Below are 21,655 nucleotides of genomic sequence, written 5' to 3'. Positions count from 1 at the left end.
CCAGGTTCCCCAGGGAATGGGCGCAGCCCCGAGGCTGCCAGAGCTCCAGGAGTGTTTGGGCAGCACTGCCAGGGATGCCCAGGGTGGGAGTGTTGGGGTGTCTGTGCAGGGCAGGGATTGCACTGGATGATCCTGGTGGGTCCCTTTCAACTCAGGAGATTCCATGATTCTGTCTTTGTCTCTTTAGTTCAGGCTCTGTCAGTCCTGATAACTTCCTGTTATTTTAAAATGTTTCTCTTGGCTTGCTCTTTTCTGATTTTTGTGTCCTTTGAATCCTTATATTTCTAGTACTGAGAATATTTTTTACAGAAAGATTGATCTTCACACTCCAAGGTGCCATCCTCCCAGATGCTCCATCCCAAACAACTCCAAATGTGTAACAGCAGATTTTTATTCCCTGCACATAGGTTATTTGCTAGGACTCTTTGGGTGCTTATGCTTAAAATTGCTTTATTTTTTCCAAGCCATGACTGTGTGAGCACTCATAGCTATAAGGAAAGCTTTGATTGGTGGGTGTAGGTACATCATTTCTCAGGCAGGTTCCATGTGCCTGGGTTTATGATGAATAGTCTGTCTCCAGCCTGTGCTCTCCTGTCAAGTGAACCTACTGCCTGAGTCACACTTCCTGCTTACTCTCCCCCTGGTAATGTCTGCTGAATGTTCTTCTGTCAAACATGTGCACAGATACAAAAAATGAACGTGATACTGGACAGCTGCTCTTATCTAACAAGCAGGGAGCCAACTGTGAGCTTGGACAAGGGTTGCTTAGCTTGCTTGGAGCCCAAATAAGGGGTTTTGTTGGGCAGCAGTCCTGGCTTCCTGTAAAAAAATTGATTTTGCTGCAGAAGACCAGAAATTCTGCCCAGCAGCACAAGCAAGTGCAGAGAACTGTGCAGTGAAACCCAGCACTGGGCACTCAGGGCTGTGAGCTGTACCACACTTGTAGTACAGGAAGGAGGAACAGCATGTGCCCCTTTTCATCCCAAGATTTACCAGGGAAGAAATTCCCAGACAGGAAACAAAATTGGGAAAAACAAAAAATCTGTGTGTCCTCTCTATGGTGCTTTCTGCAAAGATTATGCTTGTCTGTGAGGATAAAGTGCAAAAGCTTTGCCTGGCAAATGTGTCCATCCTGTTCTTTAGGATGTGGGAAGCTCCTTGCAGAAAGCCCTGACACTGACAGGGCAGAAGGCACTGACATCTCTGTGACCCAGGGAGGTCACACAGCGCTGAACTGGAGTGCAGACAACACTCTGTGTAAAGAAGGGCCTCAGAAGTGCAATACTGAAACATTTGGTTTCTCTTCTTGTTTAAAATTGTAGAGAGAAAGGAAGAGCCCTTTGCCAACCACTCGAGCCGTGAATCCAGGCCCAGCATCACTGAGCAAATGCCAGCACCCGAGCCCAACTCCTTCACTGCATCTGCCAGAAGAGTAAGTGAATGTGCCATCAGTGGGGACTCCAGGAGGGCTCAGAAGCAGAAGGTGTTACTGGAGATGGATGCTCTGAAACCAGTCTGCAGAGGACTTTAAGACTTGAATTTAGAAAAGCCTGGTAGTATGAAATTCTGATAAAGATGTGTGCTAACAGCAGTGTAGGGACAATACAGTTCCTCTTGAATCTCTGACCCTTCAAAGCCAATTGTGGTGAAGAAAGCCAGCCTAGAGCACACGCTCTGTGTGCTGTCAGTTCTGAGGGGGCTGGTGCCAATGTCTTCTCAGCAGATCTGTCACCAGAGCTGATTTCTGCCTGTGTGCCAGTGGTGAGTTCAGCACCATCATTTAAAGTGCCTCTGACTTGCCAAAGGCAGTTGAGTCAGTGGTGTGATGTTACTGCCCAGCAAGCACAGGGTAGTTTGCATGTGGCTGGCCAGCTGGGCTATAAAAGCTTTGAAGGGTGAAGTGGTCACTGAAATCTTATGTGAATCCTCCAGCTCTCAGATCACTCAGCTAGATGGCACCAGGAGACTCTGCTCTGCACAAGGCTCCTGTTGTGTGCTGCTGCTTTCTTTTTGCATCAGACTGTGGAGAAAACAACGCAGAAACCTGGCCCAGGGCTGAAGCACTCAGTGCTTGTCAGGGGAAAGTGTTTCTTGCTTAGTCACAATTTTTTATTTTTCACATGTAACAGAGCATAACCAAGATCAAATGAAACAGAGCTCCTCTGGGCATTGTTCAGCTCAGGCTGGCTTAGCAGGGGAGCTGTTAGAAGGAGAAGGATGCTGGGAAGTGTGAGTACTTCAGTTAACCTTTTCCCAGCTGCAGAGGTTTGGTCTCTCACTCCTTTGAGCTGTTGAACACAGAATAAGGGCGTTAGGGTGTAGAAGCTGGCATGTGAGTGGAGATATTATTGATTTGACCTCAGTCACTTAAGATCAGCTTCTTTACCTTCTCTTACCTGTTTGATTTTTCTGTAGTTCTCTTTAACAAACTGGCCTTTAGATTGTGTTGCCCTCTATTAGGGGAGTTATTAATATGTACTGTTCCTGTGTTGTTCAGAATTTACAGATGGCAGCTTTTACTGTGGTTTTGAGCATTCTCTGGGGAAGGCATCAAAACTACATGAAAATGTTAGAGCTGTGTAGCTCAGTAGACTGGCAGTGCTGGAAATGGTGGAGTACAGATTAACTCTTTGCATCTGCATTGAAATGACATGAGCTGAAAACATTGCTCAAATACTGGAGGGATAGTTTCAGCTTGGCAGTCTTCAGTGAGTGTGAGGGCAGAGCTCTCCAGTAGCTCCATTTATTCTGAATTGTGTCAGATGGTTTGTGTCACATAGAATATGCTATAATAATGCTTAAATCAGCTTTGATCAAAAGCTTTGTCTGCCCAGTGTCCTGCCCAGCAGTGACCATCAGAAGCTATGAGAGAGCACAATCTTGCAGGAATTCCCTCCCACAGTCCAGCAACTGGCATTTCAGGGACTCACTGAACCTGGTGCATTTTTGGTCTTCAGTAGCCCCTGTTGGACTTTTCCTTTATGCAGTCACATTTTGACTGTGATCCTCTAATGTCCAGTGGTAAAAAAAGTCCTTCAGCTTAGTTAAAAACTCTGCAAAGCTCCCTGTCCCATTAACCAACCACACACAAACAAACTGGGTTTCTTTGCTGTCCCTTGTTCCTTTATGGGAAGGACCAAGGAATAATTGTTCCTTACTCACCCTTCTGTGTATCACTGAGGGTTTCATGTACCTTGGTCATATCTCAACCTGGACACTATTGATGTATTGAATATCTCCTCATGCAAAACCTCTCTTGCTCTACTCATTCTTGCTGCCTTTCCCTGAACTCTTCCCTTCTTGTCAACTGCTGCTGATTGCTGGACCTGAGCTGTGTGTGGTACCAAAGGTGTGATTGGACCCTGCAGTAACACAGAGCCACAGTGGTTGTGTGTTTTGTATTCTGTACTTTTCCCAAAATTCCTAATCATTTGTTTGCTTTATTTCCTGTACAGCTTGGTGCTTAGCCCTGTACAATTATCTCTTGTGATGCTCAGGCTCCATTCTTGACTGGCAGTGTGCAGCCTTTAGAAAGAATTGATCACTGCAGCTAAAGTTGTACATTGAAGCAGTTGCACATTGAAGCAGTTGTACATTGAAGCAGTTGTACATTGAAGCAGTTGCACATTGAAGCAGTTGTACATGGAAGCAGTTGCACATTGAAGCAGTTGCACATTGAAGCAGTTGCACATTGAAGCAGTTGCACATTGAGGCAGTTGCACATTGAAGCAGTTGTACATTGAAGCAGTTGTACATTGAAGCAGTTGCACATTGAAGCAGTTGCGCATTGAAGCAGTTATGCATTGAAGCAGTTGTACATTGAAGCAGTTATGCATTGAAGCAGTTGTACATTGAAGCAGTTATGCATTGAAGCAGTTATGCATTGAAGCAGTTGTGCATTGAAGCAGTTGTACATTGAGGCAGTTGCACATTGAGGCAGTTGCACATTGAAGCAGTTCCACACTGAAGCAGTTGCACATTGAAGCAGTTGCACTTTGCAGTTGTACATTGAAGCAGTTGCGCTTTGAAGCAGTTGTACATTGAGGCAGTTGTACATTGAAGCAGTTGCACATTGAAGCAGTTGCACATTGAAACAGTTGCACATTGAGGCAGTTGTACATTGAAGCAGTTGCACATTGAAGCAGTTGCACATTTAAGGACTAATACATGCAGGTCAGAAGTGCCTCGTGTAACAAAAAGCACAAAGGCCCGTTCTGTGCCATGCACAGTTGCCTGCCCAGGGAAGGGGCCTTAGTGAGGCTGAACTCCAGCGTCCTGCTCAAAGCAGGATTAAGCTCATGTCATGTTGCTTTGTTCTACCTGAGTTCAGCTGAGTATTAAAAGGTCTCCCTTACTCTCTGTCCCAGTGCAGCTTCGATCTGCTAGGAGTTATGTCTCCATGTCAGCTGGGATTTCCCAATTGGAAACTTGTCTGTTCTCCTCCTTTCACTGCAGACTGTAGGGAAGTCTGGTTCCATGTCCTCTGTAAACCCACCCCCAGGTAGCAGAGCAACTAAATCGTGTCTTTGCCTTCTCTTTTCCATGCTGAACAATCCAGATTCCCTCAGTTTCTTCCTTTACAGTTTGTTGGCTACAGCTCCCTGGTGATCTCAATGGCTTCTTCTGGACTCCACTGGTGTGAGGGTTTATTTGCAGCTAGTTCCATAACACCTGATTATGTGGTTTTGGTATTCTGCCTTCACTGAATAATTCCCCTTTCCTAGATGGGTGATAATAAAAGCTTCATTGTTCCTTGTATTCTTTTCTCGAAGCTGGAGGAGGGCATTGTGTAGGTAAAGACCTGGACAGTGACAGAAGATTCCTTTCACCCTCTGTCCTTGGGGATGAGGCACTACAGCAGTTTGCATCCCTGTGAGTTCCTCTTGAGCTCTGTCCTGTAATTAAAGTGAAGCAGGAAACAAGTCATTCTACCTTACAAGTCTAACCCAGCAAAAACAGCAGCTTTTGGAAACACTTTCTGAACTTAGAGTGTGTCTTCCAGTGCTTTCCTTTTTCCAAATGTTCATTTTCTCCTCCACAGTTCAGTTGGCTCAGCAAGTCCGACGAGCAGAAGGATGAGTCGCCTTCGTCGTGGCGGCTGGGCCTGAGGAAGACTGGCAGCCACAACATGCTGAGTGAAGTCTCTGCCACTCGTGAGGCACAGAGGGACAAAACTCCTTCCATCTATCGCTCCTCGTCCAGCCCTCGGATTTCTGCACTGTTGGACAACAAGGAAAAGGTTTGGCTTTCAGCAAGGATTTTTCAGTGTATCCACATTACCCCACAGGTGTAAACCCCTTTCCCTTTGAGTTATTGCTGGGGTTTGTATCCATAACTGTGGGAACTTGGCGCACCTCTCCTGAGGGCCAGAGCTACCGAGAGAACCCTTGGGGAGCTCGGGAGCCTTGGGATGTTGCTAAAAGTATCTGGTGGCTCAACTTTGACCCTACAAGAGATGTACCACCTATATGTGGGGATATAAGAATCACTGGTGTGTAAAGGATATAGAAATAGAACATTTATAGGTTAAAGCACAGTTTTTAAAATTTTGGTACAGGGGGGTTGGAAAAACAAGATGGAGGGAGTTGGGGCCTGCCGCATGGTTCTTCCTCCTTCTTCTTGTCTTCCATTTTCCGTGTGACATAGGTATTTTTGATAGGTTTATAGTAAAAGTACACTTAGTAATAAAAATTATAAGTATTGGAGACGAAAGATAAATATAGTCTACGTAGACTTTGTTATAAAAAGATGTGACCGCCCTGTGGGCAGTCAGAGTGCCTTTGGCTGCCTTGCTGGTCAGACCCCGGCTGGGCAGAAAGAAAATTTTTGTAGATAAGAAATAATAAACAACCTTGAAGACCGAACCTGAGAGTCCAGACTTGTCTTTTGGAGCCCGAGAAGCGAGCCCATCTCACCCTTGTCTGAGCAGAGACAAATAACAGCCCGAGCCCGGACACATAACAAACAAGGGTCTCTTTCATTCTTACCTTCTTTTTCTTTTGAAAAATATTTTCCTCCTGTCCGTTGTTTCTCCAGAACTGGAGTTTGGTGCCCCTTTGGCCTAATTCCTACTCAGTTGGGACTGGGCTGCCACTGAACAGGGGCTGCCAGTCTGGCAGAGCCTGTTCTTTACCAGAAAATGTCCAATCCAGACAGCAGCACATACCTGCAGTGGAGATTCTCCTTCTCCATCATTTATATGGATTCCTCCTCCATCTACCAGCTGCATTTGTAAATCCCATCCCAGGTATTCAGTAACTGTAACTTTTCTGCCCCTGGGTAGATGCCTTATGCCTGGAGGTGTTCAAGGCCACCTGGGATGGAGTTCTGATCTAGTGGACTAAAGATCCCTTCCAGCCCAAACCAATTCTCTGATTCTGTGATTGGCAATTCACAGAATTCTCCAAGTTAGAAGATGCTTTTATTCACTACCATGGTCATCAGGAAATCCCTTTCAGAACTGATATTTCTGTGCTGAGGTATGGTTAAGCAACATAAGAGAAGCAAGAAGTTGCTTTAAACCAGTGGGTAGGAGAATGCTTTCTTAGTTGAAGAAATTTGAACATGAATTTATTTACCACTGAACATGCTGGAAGAGTAAGAGATGTGTAGCTGAAGTTCCTCTTTTGCTTCACCAGGACAGAGACAACAAGAGTTATCTTGCCACCATAGTCCCCAGAAGACTGAGCAGTATGAGTGATACAGAAGAAAAAGAAAACAGGTGAGACTGGCTGAACTTAATGCTCAGCTTCCATCCTGTCAATAGTACTTCTGGAATATAATTTTTCTGTAGTCATGCTCTGTATATTTTCTCAGCAGTCTCAAGTACACAGGAATTCACAACATCAAGAGCCAGCTCTGTCTGTAAAAGTTCTGGTACGTTGGTTTTCATTTAGGTGAGCAGGAATCAGCAGACTGGTTCCTCCACCCCTGTACTCACACAGGCACAGGCTCCATCCAGGCAATCAGATTTATGGATCCTTTTTCCTTTTAATATGCAAGTGTGTAATTTTGTAGCTGCCACCTGCACTTGTAGTTGTCACTTGCTCAGCAGTCACCTTCAGTCCCTTTGTTCATACCTCTGTCACTTGAGATTCACTTGAGCTTGTGAGCTCTGCCATGTAGGAACTGTTTCATTGCATGGCTGTTTTTACAGTCAGTGTGTGTAAATGCCCCTGCTCCTAACCATGGTGTAAATGGTGTGTGTATGTCCAGGAATTCCAGATGTATTTGAGGAGCTGGTCTCTACTAGCAGCTCTGTCAGGGACCTTCCAGTGCCTAAAGTGGCTCCCAGAGAGCTGGAGAGGAACTTTGGACAAGGTCCTGGAGTGACAGAACATGGGGAAATGGCTTGCCACTGCCAGAGGGCAGGGTCAGATGGGATAATGGGAAGGAATTCTTGGCTGTGAGGGTGGCCAGGCCCTGGCACAGATTGCCCAGAGCAGCTGTGGCTGCCCCAAGCCTTTAAGTGTCCAAGGCCAGGTTGGATGGGGCTTGGAGCAACCTGGGCAAGTGGGAGGTGTCCTTGCCTGGGTAGGTAGTAGGATAGGATGAGCTTCAAGGTCCCTTCCAACCCTGACCATTCTGTGATTCAGTTTGAACTAGAAGGAGTAAAATTTGACCTTAGCCTTAATTCCAGCTACTTCCCCAACAGAGGAGGAAAGGCACATGCAGAGCAGTGGCTGTGAACTGTAATTGTTGGGCAGGAGCTGTGGCAGATGACACCCTGAGAGAATTTCAGCACAGCTTGAGAATCTTTGCTGATCTTTTGCTGGAACCTCCCCGCTGTGCTCTTGTTCACTCTCAGGCAGTCTCTGAGATCCAGAGTTTCACAGACAGTTTGTGTCTGTTGATCAGCTCAAGAAGGTTTGGCAGAGGTTGCTGTCTCTGGCACATCTCGCTGTAGGAGCTAAGTGTCCTTTTCTGGGTGGAGTTGGGACTGGCTGAGCAATACTGGCCTTCAGGAGCAGATGGTGCCCAGGCATGCTGTGTAGTACAGATTTTTTCCCAATATTCTTTCCTTTCAAAACATTTGGTTTTTCTTTTCTGGAACCCACAGGTGTCTTGAGAGAGCATCAGTCTAGGCATGATATCTGGAAATGAGAAATAATTGCATGCTGATAGGGGAATGGATTAGTGCTGCATTGCAAGCTCCAGGTCCTGTCCAGCACCAGCAGAGAGCAGGATACACTGCCAGAGTGTGCATTAGCATTAGGGAAAGAGCCCTGTTTTCAGATAACCAGGGTAAACAGGACTACTAGGAATTTCTTGATAACTTGTTGAGTAGCTTTAGATACCGTAAATATTTTGTTTGTTGTTTTCTGCTTCATGATTTTGTGGTTGAGCTGGTAGTGCTGGGTTAATTGTTGGACTCAATGATCTTAGAGGACTTCTCCAAGCCTAATGATTTTGTGAAAGGCTTTGCTGTGCTGATTTGCTTTTGTCTTTGCCTGGATGCCTTGAAGAATAAATGCTGCCCTGCAGTTCCAATATCTTCCCATTTATACCTTGTAGATTGATACAGACAGCAGTAAGAATATTAAATGACACTATTTAATATGTTAAATTACTTTTATGGCCAATCTGAATTTCATTTACAAGTTTTCTGACTAAAAAGGATCTTGTTCCTCTTTATGCAAAACATTCCATCATCTGTGGTTCTTGAGTGAGCTGGCAGGAGCAGGAGCTGATGTTAAGGCCAGAGCAAGTGTTTCTCTGAGCTGCATCACCTGAACAATGAAGCACATAGGTGTAAGGGAGGGATCTGTGTTGTGAAACTGTGAAGGAATCAAAAGCAGACTCCAGAGGTTTTTCTAAGCCAAGCCTGTGCTCTGTGCTGCTGTAGGGAATCTGCTGTGAACCTGGTGAGGAGTGGCTCCTACAGCCGGCAGCCCTGGAGGGACGAGCCAAAGGGAAACGAAGCTCCCCACTCTGGTGCACCCACTACCTATGTATCCACCTACTTGAAAAGGTATGTTCAGGTCTGTCTTCCATGGGTTCTCAGGCAGAACCACTCTTAACATGCGTCCCACACCTCAGCCTCCTGCTTGTTGCCTCCTACATCTTGTAACTGGCCTTTGGACCCTCTTCTGCTGAGAGCAGGAAAGAAAAGATTTGTGATATTTGTCATGCTAAATAGTGTTTTTAAAGGCTATAATTTTTATTAATTTGCAAATTACTGTACTGAATTTAAATACTCTTCTTGACATAATTCAAATGCAAAGTTTTCTCTGTTTAATGCTGGTGCTATGGTTAGAGAATAAAACCAAAATTGATCATAAAACAGATTAATGTAATAAGAGTCCAAAAGCCTTGTTCAGATAGCTCTTGGTGAGTAAGTTATAGCTTATCTCTAATTTTGGTTTCTGTTAGTCCCTGTTTATAGTAGTTTGAGAAAGTGGCAGTGATCTTGTGCATGATGTACAGCACTTGCTAAGAAGTAAAACTGATGCTTCCACTGCTGTTTTGTAAGGCAGTAAGGAAGCAGTTTGTTCACAGTGTGTGAGAAGTTGTAGAGGATGATTATTGGTAAAGGAGCCAGGAAGAAGCAGGAAGGCAATTCCAGGCAGAACTCCTGTAACTGCAGTGTCCTGGACCCCCTTGGGAGGCAGAGCCTCGGTGTCCTTGAGGTGCCACCTCAGGGCTCTCTCTGAGTGAGCTGAAGCAATGCCCTGCTCTGGTGAGCAAATAGTGCATTGCTGGGTTCTCATGTGAGCAGGAGGATCAGCAGTGCCAGCACCTCACCTTTATTTCAGCTGATACTGCAGACCACCAAAACAGCCTGCAATAAACATGGCACACTGCAGAGCCATTGTGTTTCTGCTTAAGGAAAACAGCAGCAATAGCTTAAGGTTTTAGATTGAGTTTCATGAGATTCTACACCCTGAACTAAATAACTGTCCTGAAGTTAGAACAATTGCTTGAGATACTTGGGAAGAGACAATTTGTTCCAGTGTTATGCTGTGTTTCTGTGAAGGTAAGTGGTGCTCAGGGATGTGTGTGGCCAGTTGCTGAGCCCGTACAGATCCATTGCCACAAAAGGTGAAGCAGCCCCTTCAAGCAGAAGCTTCTGCTCTGCTGCTCCATTCTGGTGACTTCACAGCTATCCTGGGATGTGATGACAGGCCAGCCTCCATGGCTTGTCTCTCTCTGCAGCTGGTCTGACAAACTGCAGCTGATTACATTGGAAAACTTTTGTCCCTTGCAGCTGGCACACCTGTGCTGCTCCCTGAGCTGAGGGACAGCCCAGTCACCCCCAGGCAATCTTACAGACATTGCTGGTTTATCCCAGCTAATCCTGCACCAGATTTAGTGTTGCATTCACACAGTTGTACTGTATTTCCTTGGTTAAACTGCACCCCCACTGAGAGTGGGGAAGGTTTAAGGCTGCATTGGGAGGTCACTAATACTGAGTTCTTGTCACAAAGGCTGAATTCTGCCCTGTCATAAGAGAGTGACTGGTTCACATGCAGGTACAGAGAATAACTTTGTCAGGTAGGAATAAATGTGCTTTTAAAGGAGAGATCAATGGGTTTGCATTTCATATACAAGCAGTAAAACCATGATCAATTAGACCTTTGTCCCATATAGTTTTCTGTAGGAGCACAGAGAAGTTGAATACAATTGTATTGAACTTTTGATTTCTCCAGCCTTGTGCATCCACCCCTAAGATGAGGAAAGGAACCTGGTTAGACATAAGCATTTTGTCATTTCCAAGTATTAGCAAAACTCTCAACCCAACTCCAAAAGGTGAAAGCTTCTTATTAGAGAGGAAGAATTCAAGGGAATATGACATGCTTGGATGTCACTGAGGGGATGACTGTATACATCTGCAGCTCCTCTTTGCTTCAGCATTTGACTGATCTCCATAAAGATCACAGACTGGTTTGGGTTGGAAGGGACCTTAAATCCCATCTCCTTCCCCACCCTGCTGTAGGCAGGGACACCTTCCACAAACCTGGCCTTGAACACTTCCAGGCATGAGGCAGCCACAGCTTCTCTGGGCAATCCCTGCCAGGGCCTCACCACCCTCACAGGGAACAATTCCTTCCCAATATCCCTTCTAACACCTAGTTATGTTCTTTAAGTGCTGACACCCCAAACATAGAATGAACCACAGCAGCAATTCATCTTAAGATGGGGAAAAAGCTGAGGGTTTCTTTTTCTTTTTTTTTTTTTTTTTAATAAAAGGGAACAAAATAACTTGCAGCAATGTTACAAATGTTCTTCAGCTTTAGTTGAAGCATATATTGATGCTCTCTCTGTCGTGGTACTGGTAGTTGTCCTGCTTTCTCTGTGTGTGCCACTGGCCCAGAAATCTGCAGAACCCTGCTCTAATATCCTGGTGTCCATTTTAGTGTGTACTGGCCTTCAAAAATCTAGGTCACTTTGACTGTAAATGAAAGGATGTGGAGGAAAACTGGCATAGCAGGTTGGATTAGTTCAGCATCCTGCCTTTAACATCAGCCAGAAGTGCTGCCTCCCAGGAAGGGCTCACACTGGAATAAAATCCTTCAGCCACACAGTTTCTCCTTCATTTCACATTTCTGCAAATACCTCCTTGCTGGTTCTGGTCACATAAAAGCCGTTGCAGTGAGCCAGGACAGCAGTCCCTGCAGCCCATACTGTTTCTGACAGCAGCTGGTTTTGAAGAAGTTGCAAAAGCCAGGATAACTTCAGAGCAGATTTCTACCTCCCACACTCTCCTTGCTTTCAGCAATCAGGAATTTAGAAGCCAGGATTGTATTTAACTATTGTTCTTAATAGCCACTACTGCAGCCAACTTCCATCCCCAAATCCTAGTTTGATCTCTGCAATACCCCATGGCTCGTGTTTAAAGAATAGTTATGTGCTTCATGCAAACCTTTTTTATTACCACATGTGGAAGCTTTTTAGGAGCGTCAAGGTTCTTAAGTAAAAGTTTTTAATGCCCTTAAAGTATTTCTTAAAGTCAGAAGTTAGGGGGTTTTTATTGCTTTGAAATATTGCTTTACATTTCATTGCTCATTCCCTCATGGTTCTGTTGTGATAGTGTTAGAGAATGAGGAGCAGTGTGTCAGTGCCTTTTTTTATTTCTGATGTTGAATTATTCAGCAGAATTTCGTAGTCCTGCCTTTCACAGACTCCTATGGACACAGCTGTTAATTAACAGGATTCCCTGGCTAGCCTTTATATTGCAATTTTCTGGTCCAGTTCAGATCAATTGTTAACAATGGAGTAAATGCCTTGGAGTGCTCCTCACACTGTGCAGTGCCACCCATGCAGGGGACAGGCTGGGAGGTGGATTCCTGCACAGGGGGCAGTTCCTTGGCTCCCTTTGGAGCAGGAGGCTGTTCCTGGTGCCCCAGCACCACATTTCTCTGCCCATGTGTGTTGGAGCTGGCACAATGCCATCCCTGTGCCCTTTTCTTCCATTCCTCCTTCTCCTTTCCTCTTATCCCCCCACATCACTGCTCTCCCAAGCACCTGGTGCTGCTTTCATCCTCACCCATTGCCTTTACCTTCTGAAAAACAATCCTTGGCAGGGCTTTTTTGATAACCCTCCTGCATCCTCCCTTCCTGACCAAGTTCCTTCTCTCTCTTGCAGCCACCCTTGTGCCCCAGCCTCTCTGCCTTGGGCTCTCCACATCCACTCTGTTCCCCCAGGGCTGCCATCACCTTTTCCCCTGCTGATCCTCTCCTTCCCTCCCCAGACACAGGCTCCTCTCCCCTCTTCTCCTCACCACGCTCATTTATGTGACTCCATGGCGCTTGCTCCACACACCCACCCCAGCCAGGCTCCTCTTCCCTCTCCCACCCTCCTCCCAGCCCATCTCCAGGGCTTGGCTTTTCCCTCTGGAGCAGAGAGCCAAGAAGGGAGGGACTTGCTTCCAACAGGACTTCCTGCTCCTGCATGCTGCAGGATGGAGCATTCCAGAGAAAGCTCTGTTTAGGGTCTGGCAGAGGTTGCTACCTGGTGACAATGACTTGCTTGTTCCTGTGAGACCTGGATATGGCAGTCAGCAATCAACTGAGGAGCCCAAATGGGAGGTTCCTCCCTGTGGAGGCCCTCCAGGATGCTCTGTTGTCCCCTTTGGCTCCCCAGGGACCAGCTGCTCATGCTGGGCTTGCTGGGGCCCTTGGCACATAAAACTGGCTTGTAAATTGGGTGCCTGGGTGAACAGGACTGGATCCTTTCTCTGGCCTCCTGTCCTTGGCTGTGTTCCTGCCCCTTCCCAGTGCTATTTCAGCCTCTGGCTGCTCTCTGGATTCTTACTCTAGAGTTGACTTCCAGTTTCATTGTGTTGTCCCTGGCTTTCCCTAAAACCTGCAGCTCTGTCCTGGCCTGCTTCTTTCCTCTAGGTCAGCTTTTATTCCTGTGCAACCACTTTGGTCCATGTGCCCTGCCATGGGAGCCATTAGGATGCAGAAGGTGAGAGCCAGCCTTCCAGCCTTCCTAGCCTTTGATCCTTCAGACAGTCCAGTCTGACCAGTAGCAACCAGGCATGCCAGATGCTGGGAAAGGTGTGGCAGGGCCCTAGGAGCACTGGATTGCTCTGTGCAGGCAGTGAGCAGCTTGTGTGCAGGGCATGGGCATGTGTGAGAAGGAGATTCTGCCAGATTTCATCAAGTCTGTTTTCAGAGATATGCAGCTTTTCCCACTAGAATGGATTTTCTGTCCCATTAGGGTGGATTTTCTCTCCCCTTAGGCTGGATTTTCTTTGAAAAAGTGAAAGAGTCCATCCTTGAATTAGAGACCTTTTTCTTTCCTCCTCCATCTTCTCCAAAATATGAACACAAACACAGCTTTTCAGTAAGATTGCTTTTCAGGGCTTGCTTTAAACTGGCAAAATATTGTTTCCCTTGCTCATTCCTGAATATTTTTGGACAGCTGTGCTAGCTATTTTCCAGAAATACAGTTTGTGCCGAACATGTCTTAAAGAGAATTAAAGTCTGAACTGATCATCTTTGCCAAAACTTTACGCCACTGGAAATAAGTTCTTAAAAATGGAAGTCCTGGACATCCTCAGGGGTCATGCAGCCAGACCAGCTTTTGTCACTCTCTCCTGTCCTGCTTTAAGCATCCTCATCCTTGCACCTGCCTCTCCCCAGGGCACAGGGTGTTCCATATGCCCTGCTTTCACTGCAGCAGGGTTTTTTCCTTCCCTGATCCTCCCCAGCTCACCCCCACGCCATTTTTCTCTCACTGGAACTGAGCTGGGCTTAGCTAAGCAGGGCTCTGCTGGCACCTGCCTATGTGGGCAACTGGCAACAGCTCCTCTGCTCTCTGATCTCCTTGCACACGTTTTGCTGCCCTGTGGTACCTGCTCCCTTCCCAGCTGCCAGCCCAGCTGTGGGATGTGCTGTTGAGTATTTACTGTGCTCTGAAGGACGTGATTTTGTGATGTTTTACAGTGCTTCCTTTGGTAGAAGTAGTGACCTGAGCAGTCCCTACATTTCAGCCAGTCGCAGTCCATCTCTAGCTACCTCACCCACTGCCATTGGCTCATCTACCTCCCCGGGCACCCCGTGGCATCCTGTCTCTTGCTGCCCCACCTCTCTCGGTGTGAACACTCCTGCTCCAGTCTGCCACAGCACCAGGTAATGGCTCCCAGAGACAGCGCCCTGAAAGTCAGCGTTTGGGTTGGAAGTTCTGGAGTGGATTAGGGATTGGAGATGTGCTTCCACATGGGACGTGCTGATAAGCAGTTCCAGAATGATAAGCAGTCCCAGGATGGTGGTGTTGGACAGTCCCAGTGGTGGGTGTGGCTGGCAGGCAGGTGACAGCCCAACGTGTGTCCCTCGTGCCCTCTGTCCCTGTGACACAGCGCGTGCTTAGGCTGCCCTCGGGTGCTCAGTGTACAAGCTCTGGGAGTTCCTTCCTTCTGCTTTTTCACCAGGTACATTTTTCTGATCATTTTTGCTGCTAACAGGGATGTGAAGGCTATTCCTCCTGCTCATTCTTCTCCAAGTTTTGTAAAATTCATTTTGCTGTGGCTGTTCTCTACAAGCACATGAGTGTTGAGCAAGGAGGATGAACTGTCCATGCTCCGTCGAGGAGGTTGGACTTGGTCAGCACTGGAGTTCACTTGCTTTGCTTTCCATATGTCTTCTCTATTTCAGAGCCCCTTTCAGGCAACAAAGTGATTCTGCTGTAGAGAAAAACACAGAGGGCAGCTGTGCCAGCACCCCTCTAGGTGTAATCACAAACCATGCTGTGCTCGGCGCTGCCAACGGCACCGGGAATGCCGGGGCTGCCTCCGCCCCCGGGAAGGACCTCTCGGCTGAGGAGGCCAGGGAGCGCAGAAGGTCAGTGAGGACTGGGCAGCTCTCACATGGTGGTGATGGTGGGGGTGTAAGAACTGGTTTTTAGATGTTCCATGAAGTTTCCAGGCTGCTGTCCCTGCTCTGTCTGAAGGTTTTGAACTGAATCGTCACTGGCTTGTAGGTTCAGTTTAGTTTCATAATTTTCTACTTGTCTCTTCAGCATCTCAGCCTTTTTCTTCAGTACTAATCTCAGCTCCTGGTCTCAGCCCATCCCAGTGTGTTTGCAGGGACACACAGCAGTGTGTCTGCTTGCAGTGGGTTCTGTAAAATGAATCCCATCCTAAAAAGGCCATTGCACTGAGATACATTCAGATAAAATCTGTCCCTCTGATTCAGCTCAGCTGTGTTTACTTATGCCCTGATGGGATGTCTGTGCTGCACAGGTCCCCCAGATTCCCTTTACAGTTAGTGGGAGACAGCACACATTCCTGGGGTGTGTAGGTGTGTGACACAGTAGGAGATGGACTCCAGCAGCAGGCATGGCTTTGATTGACTGGAGAGGCCAGGGGTAGGAGACTGCCATGTGCAGCTGAGGCTGTTCCAGCAGTAGCAGCAGTGGGAATGACTCTGACTCCAGCTGGTGGTATCTCTTTCTTATCACATGGTGCTATTTTAAGACTGGGGAAATACAAACCTGGGGAGACAGAGCTCTTTTCAAAGGAGCTCTACCCCATGCCTTAATTACAGAGTATGAAATGATCTGTATATTCTTCCTGCAAACTGGTTAACTTTTCCAAAACCCGTCTCTTCTAATGGCATCAGTGAAAGCAAATAGTAATAAATGAAATGCAGTGATGAACTGCGTATTTCTAACTAGCAGTGAGTTCATGCAGAGTACCCAGTGCTTGGATTCTTCCAAACTGTCATAGTGATTTATTGAAGTACAACCATTCCTGAGTGCAGATAGCCTTCTGACACATCTTAAATGGCCTGAGGCTGAAGGATGGCAAAAGCAATAATGGGGATTATCAGCCTACAGGGCTAAAGATGGTGGGGCTGAGCTGCTGCTCAGCTTCACCTGCAGCACATCCAAGCAAGGTGGGCTGTGCTATTGGAAAATACTCAAACTTGTAATGCTGCTTGGGATTTTTTTTTCCCAGAACTTGCACAGGGAGCACTTGGAAGGTATTAAAACATTCAGGAGGAGCCATGTTCATCAGCTCTGTGTGCAGGGACAGTTTGCACTAGCCACTGCAGGGTATCTTTGGTGTGAAAACACTTGGGTTAGCCCGGGAAGTGCCTCTGTGTGCTCCTGTTGCATAGCTGGAGGTCACTTGGCTTGGGGTCATTCGCAATTGAATCGAGATGAGCTGCCAAAAGATAATGCCAGTGCCCAGTGAGGTTGTGCAAGAGGACAGAGTGAGTATTGTACTCTCAATTCTCACTAAAGACCTTTCACAATGGTCTCTCCATTTTAGCAAGCCCAGAATCAAGTTGCAGAAGCAGGTTTTTCCCTGCAGAAGTGGGCTGCTCAAAGCCCCCCCAGAGTTCTGGCACTGTCTGCAGATAAAGAACTGGACTGGGATAGTTACTTGTAGATGTCCAAAAAAGCATCCATTAATATTGCTGCATTGGCATTTACTGCCAAATCTGTTTCTATAAATAATACAGAAGTTCTCTTTGTCTCCTGCATTTTTATTGGAGAACCATCTCCTGTGAATTATGGTAATGTAAAGAGAAAACACCAGAAAATTCCTCCCACCTTTAATTGATGCTTTGAAACTACTGAGGGGAAAAAAGCCCAGAAATTAGACATTGTGATCGTGGAGGAGGAAACCTTACTAATGAATGTAAGTCCTCACAGTGGGATAAAGTGACTGGGAGCTACCTGCACGTTGGAACTAGGACACATGGACCCAAGGAGACAGGAGAAGTCACCTAAACAGGAAAAGTTTATTAGGGAAGGAGACTAATTCCAGTAAAATAAAAAGGCAAATGGCAAACAGTTGTCAGGGCAGTGCTGTATGGATTTCAGTTCCCAGAGGCAGCTGTTGCTGGAGTGCTTGGGCTGCTTTGGTGTTTCCAAAGCACCAGCTTGCTCTTAGCAACAAAAACATAAACAGCCTGATCATCTAATTTTAGATCACAGGGATATCTCCCAACTTGTGGCCTTAAAGTTATCTGTGTGAAGCCAAAAGGTTAAAGCAGAAGAGGCTGCTTAGGGCTGGGAATGAACGACTGGCACAGTGCTCTGGGGTGCTGCTTTGCATCCTGTGGTGGCCAGTAAACCTTACCCTGGCCCACCACAGTTTGACCCATGGTGATTCACCTGCTCCTTGTTTTCCAGCTGAATTGGTTAGGCTCCAGTAAATGCTGGAAAATAGTGTAAATTACAGGGGGAGGAAAGAACAAACAGCAGAGGGGCACTGGAGCAGAGATCTGTTTGGGGTGTACAATGCCTCGTGGTGCCAGCTGGGCTGTGCCTGGTCAGGGCTGGGGCCCGGCTGCTGCCACGTGTGTTCTGTGTGTCCTGCTGCACATCCCAGCCCTCTGTGTGTCCTGCTGCACATCCCTCTGTGTGTCCTGCTGCACATCCCTCTGTGTGTCCTGCTGCACATGCCAGCCCTCTGTGTGTCCTGCTGCACATCCCAGCCCTCTGTGTGTCCTGCTGCACATCCCAGCCCTCTGTGTGTCCTGCTGCACATCCCAGCCCTCTGTGTGTCCTGCTGCACATGCCAGCCCTCTGTGTGTCCTGCTGCACATCCCAGCCCTCTGTGTGTCCTGCTGCACATCCCTCTGTGTGTCCTGCTGCACATGCCAGCCCTCTGTGTGTCCTGCTGCACATCCCAGCTGTCTGTGTGTCCTGCTGCACATGCCAGCCCTCTGTGTGTCCTGCTGCACATCCCAGCTGTCTGTGTGTCCTGCTGCACACCCCAGCCCTCTGTGTGTCCTGCTGCGCATCCCAGCCCTCTGTGTGTCCTGCTGCACATCCCAGCCCTCTGTGTGTCCTGCTGCACATCCCAGCCCTCTGTGTGTCCTGCTGCACATCCCAGCCTCCCGGTGCTCCTCTGCAGCACTGCAGTGTTCTAGTGCTGTGAGCTGGAAATGTGCCATCTCCCACAGCCAGTGCTTGTGCCAGGCAGTTTCTTTTGGGTTTTTTTCTGGGAATTTTGGAGCTGCTGATGATCAGTGTGGTCTGGCCATTTGGATGATCTCCTGCCAAAAGCAAATAGTCTCCCATTGTCAGTGTGTTTGTCCACTGAGCTCAAACAGCCCTGGCTCTGCTGAGGGTGGATTTCAGCTGTGTGGATGTTGTGCCTACAGTACCTCACACAGACCTGGTTCTTCCTAGGGCAGAACAGCTTCCTCATTTCTGCTGGGTGCCCATAGATGGTGGGGAATGGGGGTTCCTGTTGGTTGGAGCTCAGTGCTGGATTATCCACCTTCATCCAGGGTGACAGCGGCCTCTAGTGCCGCCAAAAGCTTCTTACCCAAGTTGTCTGCGTGCTCTCTGTGCAGGTGCAGTGCAGGGCTCTGGTCACAGCTTCTCCTGGCAGTCCTGCACTGCAGCCCCAACCAGAGCATTCCTGGTGTCACAGGTCTGGGCTGCTCAGAGCTCTGTCGGAACTTTTACTTCCCAGAACAGCTGGAAATGTGACCCTGCAGACCACAGCTGGCACATGGGGTGAGACATGCTTTGCCTGAGAACTTCTGAAAGGCAAGTCTGTGCCCTCAGTTATGTGGCCAGTTTGAAAGGACTCTTGAATTTGAATTCTCTCCTGGTTTGCCAAGAATCAGGATTTTTTTTTTTTTACCCCCCACCACTGTGCTTATAGAACTGAATTCTGCTGTTGTGTGTGTTCTTCCTGTTCCTCAGGAAGGTTCCAGCAGGGTGGTTCCAGCACTTGCCATCAGACATGCTCTTAGAGACAGGAAACTCATCTCTCTCCTTATTTTTAATTTATTCTGACCAGTTTCTCACATAACTGCCCCATCCCTGGAAGTGTCCAGGGCCAGGCTGGACAGGGCTTGGAACAACCTGGTCTAGTGGAAGCTGCCCCTGCCCATGGCAGGGGGTAGAACTAGATAAGCTTTAAGGTCCCTTCCAAACCAAACCATTCCATGATTCCATGACAAATCCAGAATAGGAGTGAGGTGGACTTGTTTTCTGGGCAGCTTTAGGGCTGATGGCTCTTCTCAGCCCATGCCTTCTTGCCCTCTAAAGTCTCCCCTAGAAATACTTTTCAGCTGAAGGAAATTCACTGACATTCCAGGTAACTGTGTTTGACAAACACTTCTGTTTCCTGCTTCATTCCCAAGAGTAATTTATTTTTCATTCTAAGGATCCAGCTGCTAATTATAGTAGCATATATTATTAATATGTTAATAACTGAGTCCTCCACCAGTACTGTTAGATGAACAATTTTTGGCAAGTCCTTTTACCTCGTGGTTCTTGTCCTGTGGGCATCCTGAGTGTGTCTCCTCTAGGAAGAGCATGGATTGTCACCTGATATGTCCCTTAACCCTTATGATCTGACAAATGGAATAAAGGACCCTGATCTCTGTGAACGTTAAACTATGAGATTTGCATTCAAGGAGTATTTAAATTTCACTTGAGAGGAGCTGGCAGAAAGGGCTGTGAGCAATAGTTCACTGCTGCCATCTTTTTAATAGCATTTGACTCTATAATCCTCATCACTGACTGATGTGAAGCTGAGTGCTCTGTATCTCCTGGGAGAGGTCCCTGGGGAAGCAGAGTAGTGGGATGCTTATGCAAGGAGCTGCAACCAGGCAAGGGAAGGATTCCTGTCCACACTACACAGTGGACAACAAGAAGTTAAGAGGTTTCTCTCTCCTGTGAAGAGCTGAACCATCATCTGGCACCTGCTGTGACAGCATTTCCCTGCCACTGCCTCTGCACTTAATCACTTTCAGATAAAGTTGTCCCTTTTTTCAAAGGCTGCTGGGTGCAGATGACGTGGGAGGGCAGGAATTCCGCTGGCCTGGGATTGTCCATGTTGGGAAGAGGCGAGATTGCTCCTGCTGGATCAGAATTCAGGCTGCATTTTTATTTTGAGTAAGGTCAAGGTGTGGGCTGGGGTCAGTGCTGTTTCCTGTAGGGGTGGTGAGCAGGTGTGTGCTGCATGCTCAGCCAGCAGGGCTTTATCCACCCAGGCCTCAGAGGAAGGGGGGTGGTTATTTTGGCATTTGCTTTGGGTGGAGGAGCCCAGGCTGTAGGTTGGCCTGCTAACAAAAGCAGGAATCCATGCAGGATCCTTCAGGAATGGTCGAGGAAAGGAAGCAGGGACCACTTGAGCTAAGCATTGTAAAAGAACTGCAGCTTGGCAGCGTGGAGCAAGCAGCAGGTAAAACTGCCTTTTCCCCAGCCCTGTCCATGCCCAGCGTGTGTGCAATTCCTCTTGGCTTATAATGGGAACCACTGCCCTGCTGCATGTGCTTCACCCTGGGTCTAACAGCAACAATGGCACCTTCTTGCTCCAGTGTCATCCCAGTGCCACTGCCTGGATGTTCAGGGGCTGGCCTTTACTAACTTTGACAAATTCAGCCCAAAATGGCTCTTAAAGCTAGGATGTACCTGCAATATTTGTAGAGATCCTGTGTGTCACTACAGCTGAGAGCTAATTCAGCACTAAATCAGCTAGTCTGATTTAAATTCTGTGCTCCACGGTATTGACCTGGGGATGTGACAGCTGGAGGAGCCAAAGAAGCCAAGTAATCTCCCTGGCATTTCTATTTGAAAAGTTTTTGTGCAGACCTAATCTTCTGTACCTGATAACAGTGGACACTGGAAATTGAACCGAAGCCACTGGCTAAGAAATTGCAATGTGAGCTCAGTAGGAAATTGAAATCTTTGATACATTATTAATATTCAGTGATATTTTGCATAATTCAGCTGTGGCTGATTTGTGATCCTGTTCCTTGGAGCTGCTCAAGCGTCTCCTGCTCCCACAAGGTGGCAGTGAGAGGCTGCTGGGATGCACTGGCAGGCAAACACTGCTCCTCGGGCTTATTTGATTCAGCAGCTTAATTTGATCACCATCAGGTTTTGATTTTACTTTATTTTTTAGTTGCAGAAGACAATTTACCAAACACTCAGAGTTTTGCCAAGTAAATTTTTTTTGTATCCCCAGGGATTTTCTGCCCTGGAAAATTTCCTGTTTCAGACTGCAAGCTGGCTTTTGGGAAAGCCCTAACAGGTCTGCTTAAAGTTGTTGAAAATGTCAAATTGTGTTGGTTCAGTTGCAAATGAGAGGGATGCTGGCAGAGGCAGGACATTGGTTTCTTCTCTCAGTGGCAGAAAGTTCCATCCTGTTCCAGTTCCTGCAGCAGATTTCTAATGCAAGGATGCAGCTCCTGAGAACTGCAGACCGTGCACCTTGTTCCCTCT

General features: G+C 47.2%; 1 protein-coding gene across 8 annotated transcripts in view; it reads left to right on the top strand.

Moving 5' to 3' along the window:
- The window catches only part of PPP1R12B (protein phosphatase 1 regulatory subunit 12B), a 134,832-nt gene that overhangs the window by 52,227 nt on the left and 60,950 nt on the right, over positions 1 to 21,655 (top strand). For 6 of the 8 annotated variants that reach the window (XR_014616707.1, XM_084220547.1, XM_084220550.1 and 3 more), the window contains exons 9-14: positions 1,323 to 1,432; positions 5,042 to 5,239; positions 6,639 to 6,721; positions 8,846 to 8,971; positions 14,395 to 14,580; positions 15,103 to 15,288. Coding sequence is in view for 7 of the 8 variants with exons in the window: in XM_084220547.1 (XP_084076673.1) it covers positions 1,323 to 1,432; positions 5,042 to 5,239; positions 6,639 to 6,721; positions 8,846 to 8,971; positions 14,395 to 14,580; positions 15,103 to 15,288 (889 nt within the window). In the remaining variant the exon portion in view is untranslated. The remainder of the gene's footprint in view (positions 1 to 1,322; positions 1,433 to 5,041; positions 5,240 to 6,638; positions 6,722 to 8,845; positions 8,972 to 14,394; positions 14,581 to 15,102; positions 15,289 to 21,655) is intronic. The other 2 variants (XM_084220552.1, XM_084220553.1) reach the window with 2 other exon arrangements.

This window comes from Fringilla coelebs, assembly GCF_963513975.1.
Source record: "Fringilla coelebs genome assembly, chromosome: 23".
In the NCBI taxonomy this organism is placed as follows: Eukaryota; Metazoa; Chordata; class Aves; order Passeriformes; family Fringillidae; genus Fringilla; species Fringilla coelebs.
The sequence above is the reverse complement of the archived record's forward strand: the minus strand, read 5'-3'. Positions and strand labels throughout refer to the sequence as shown.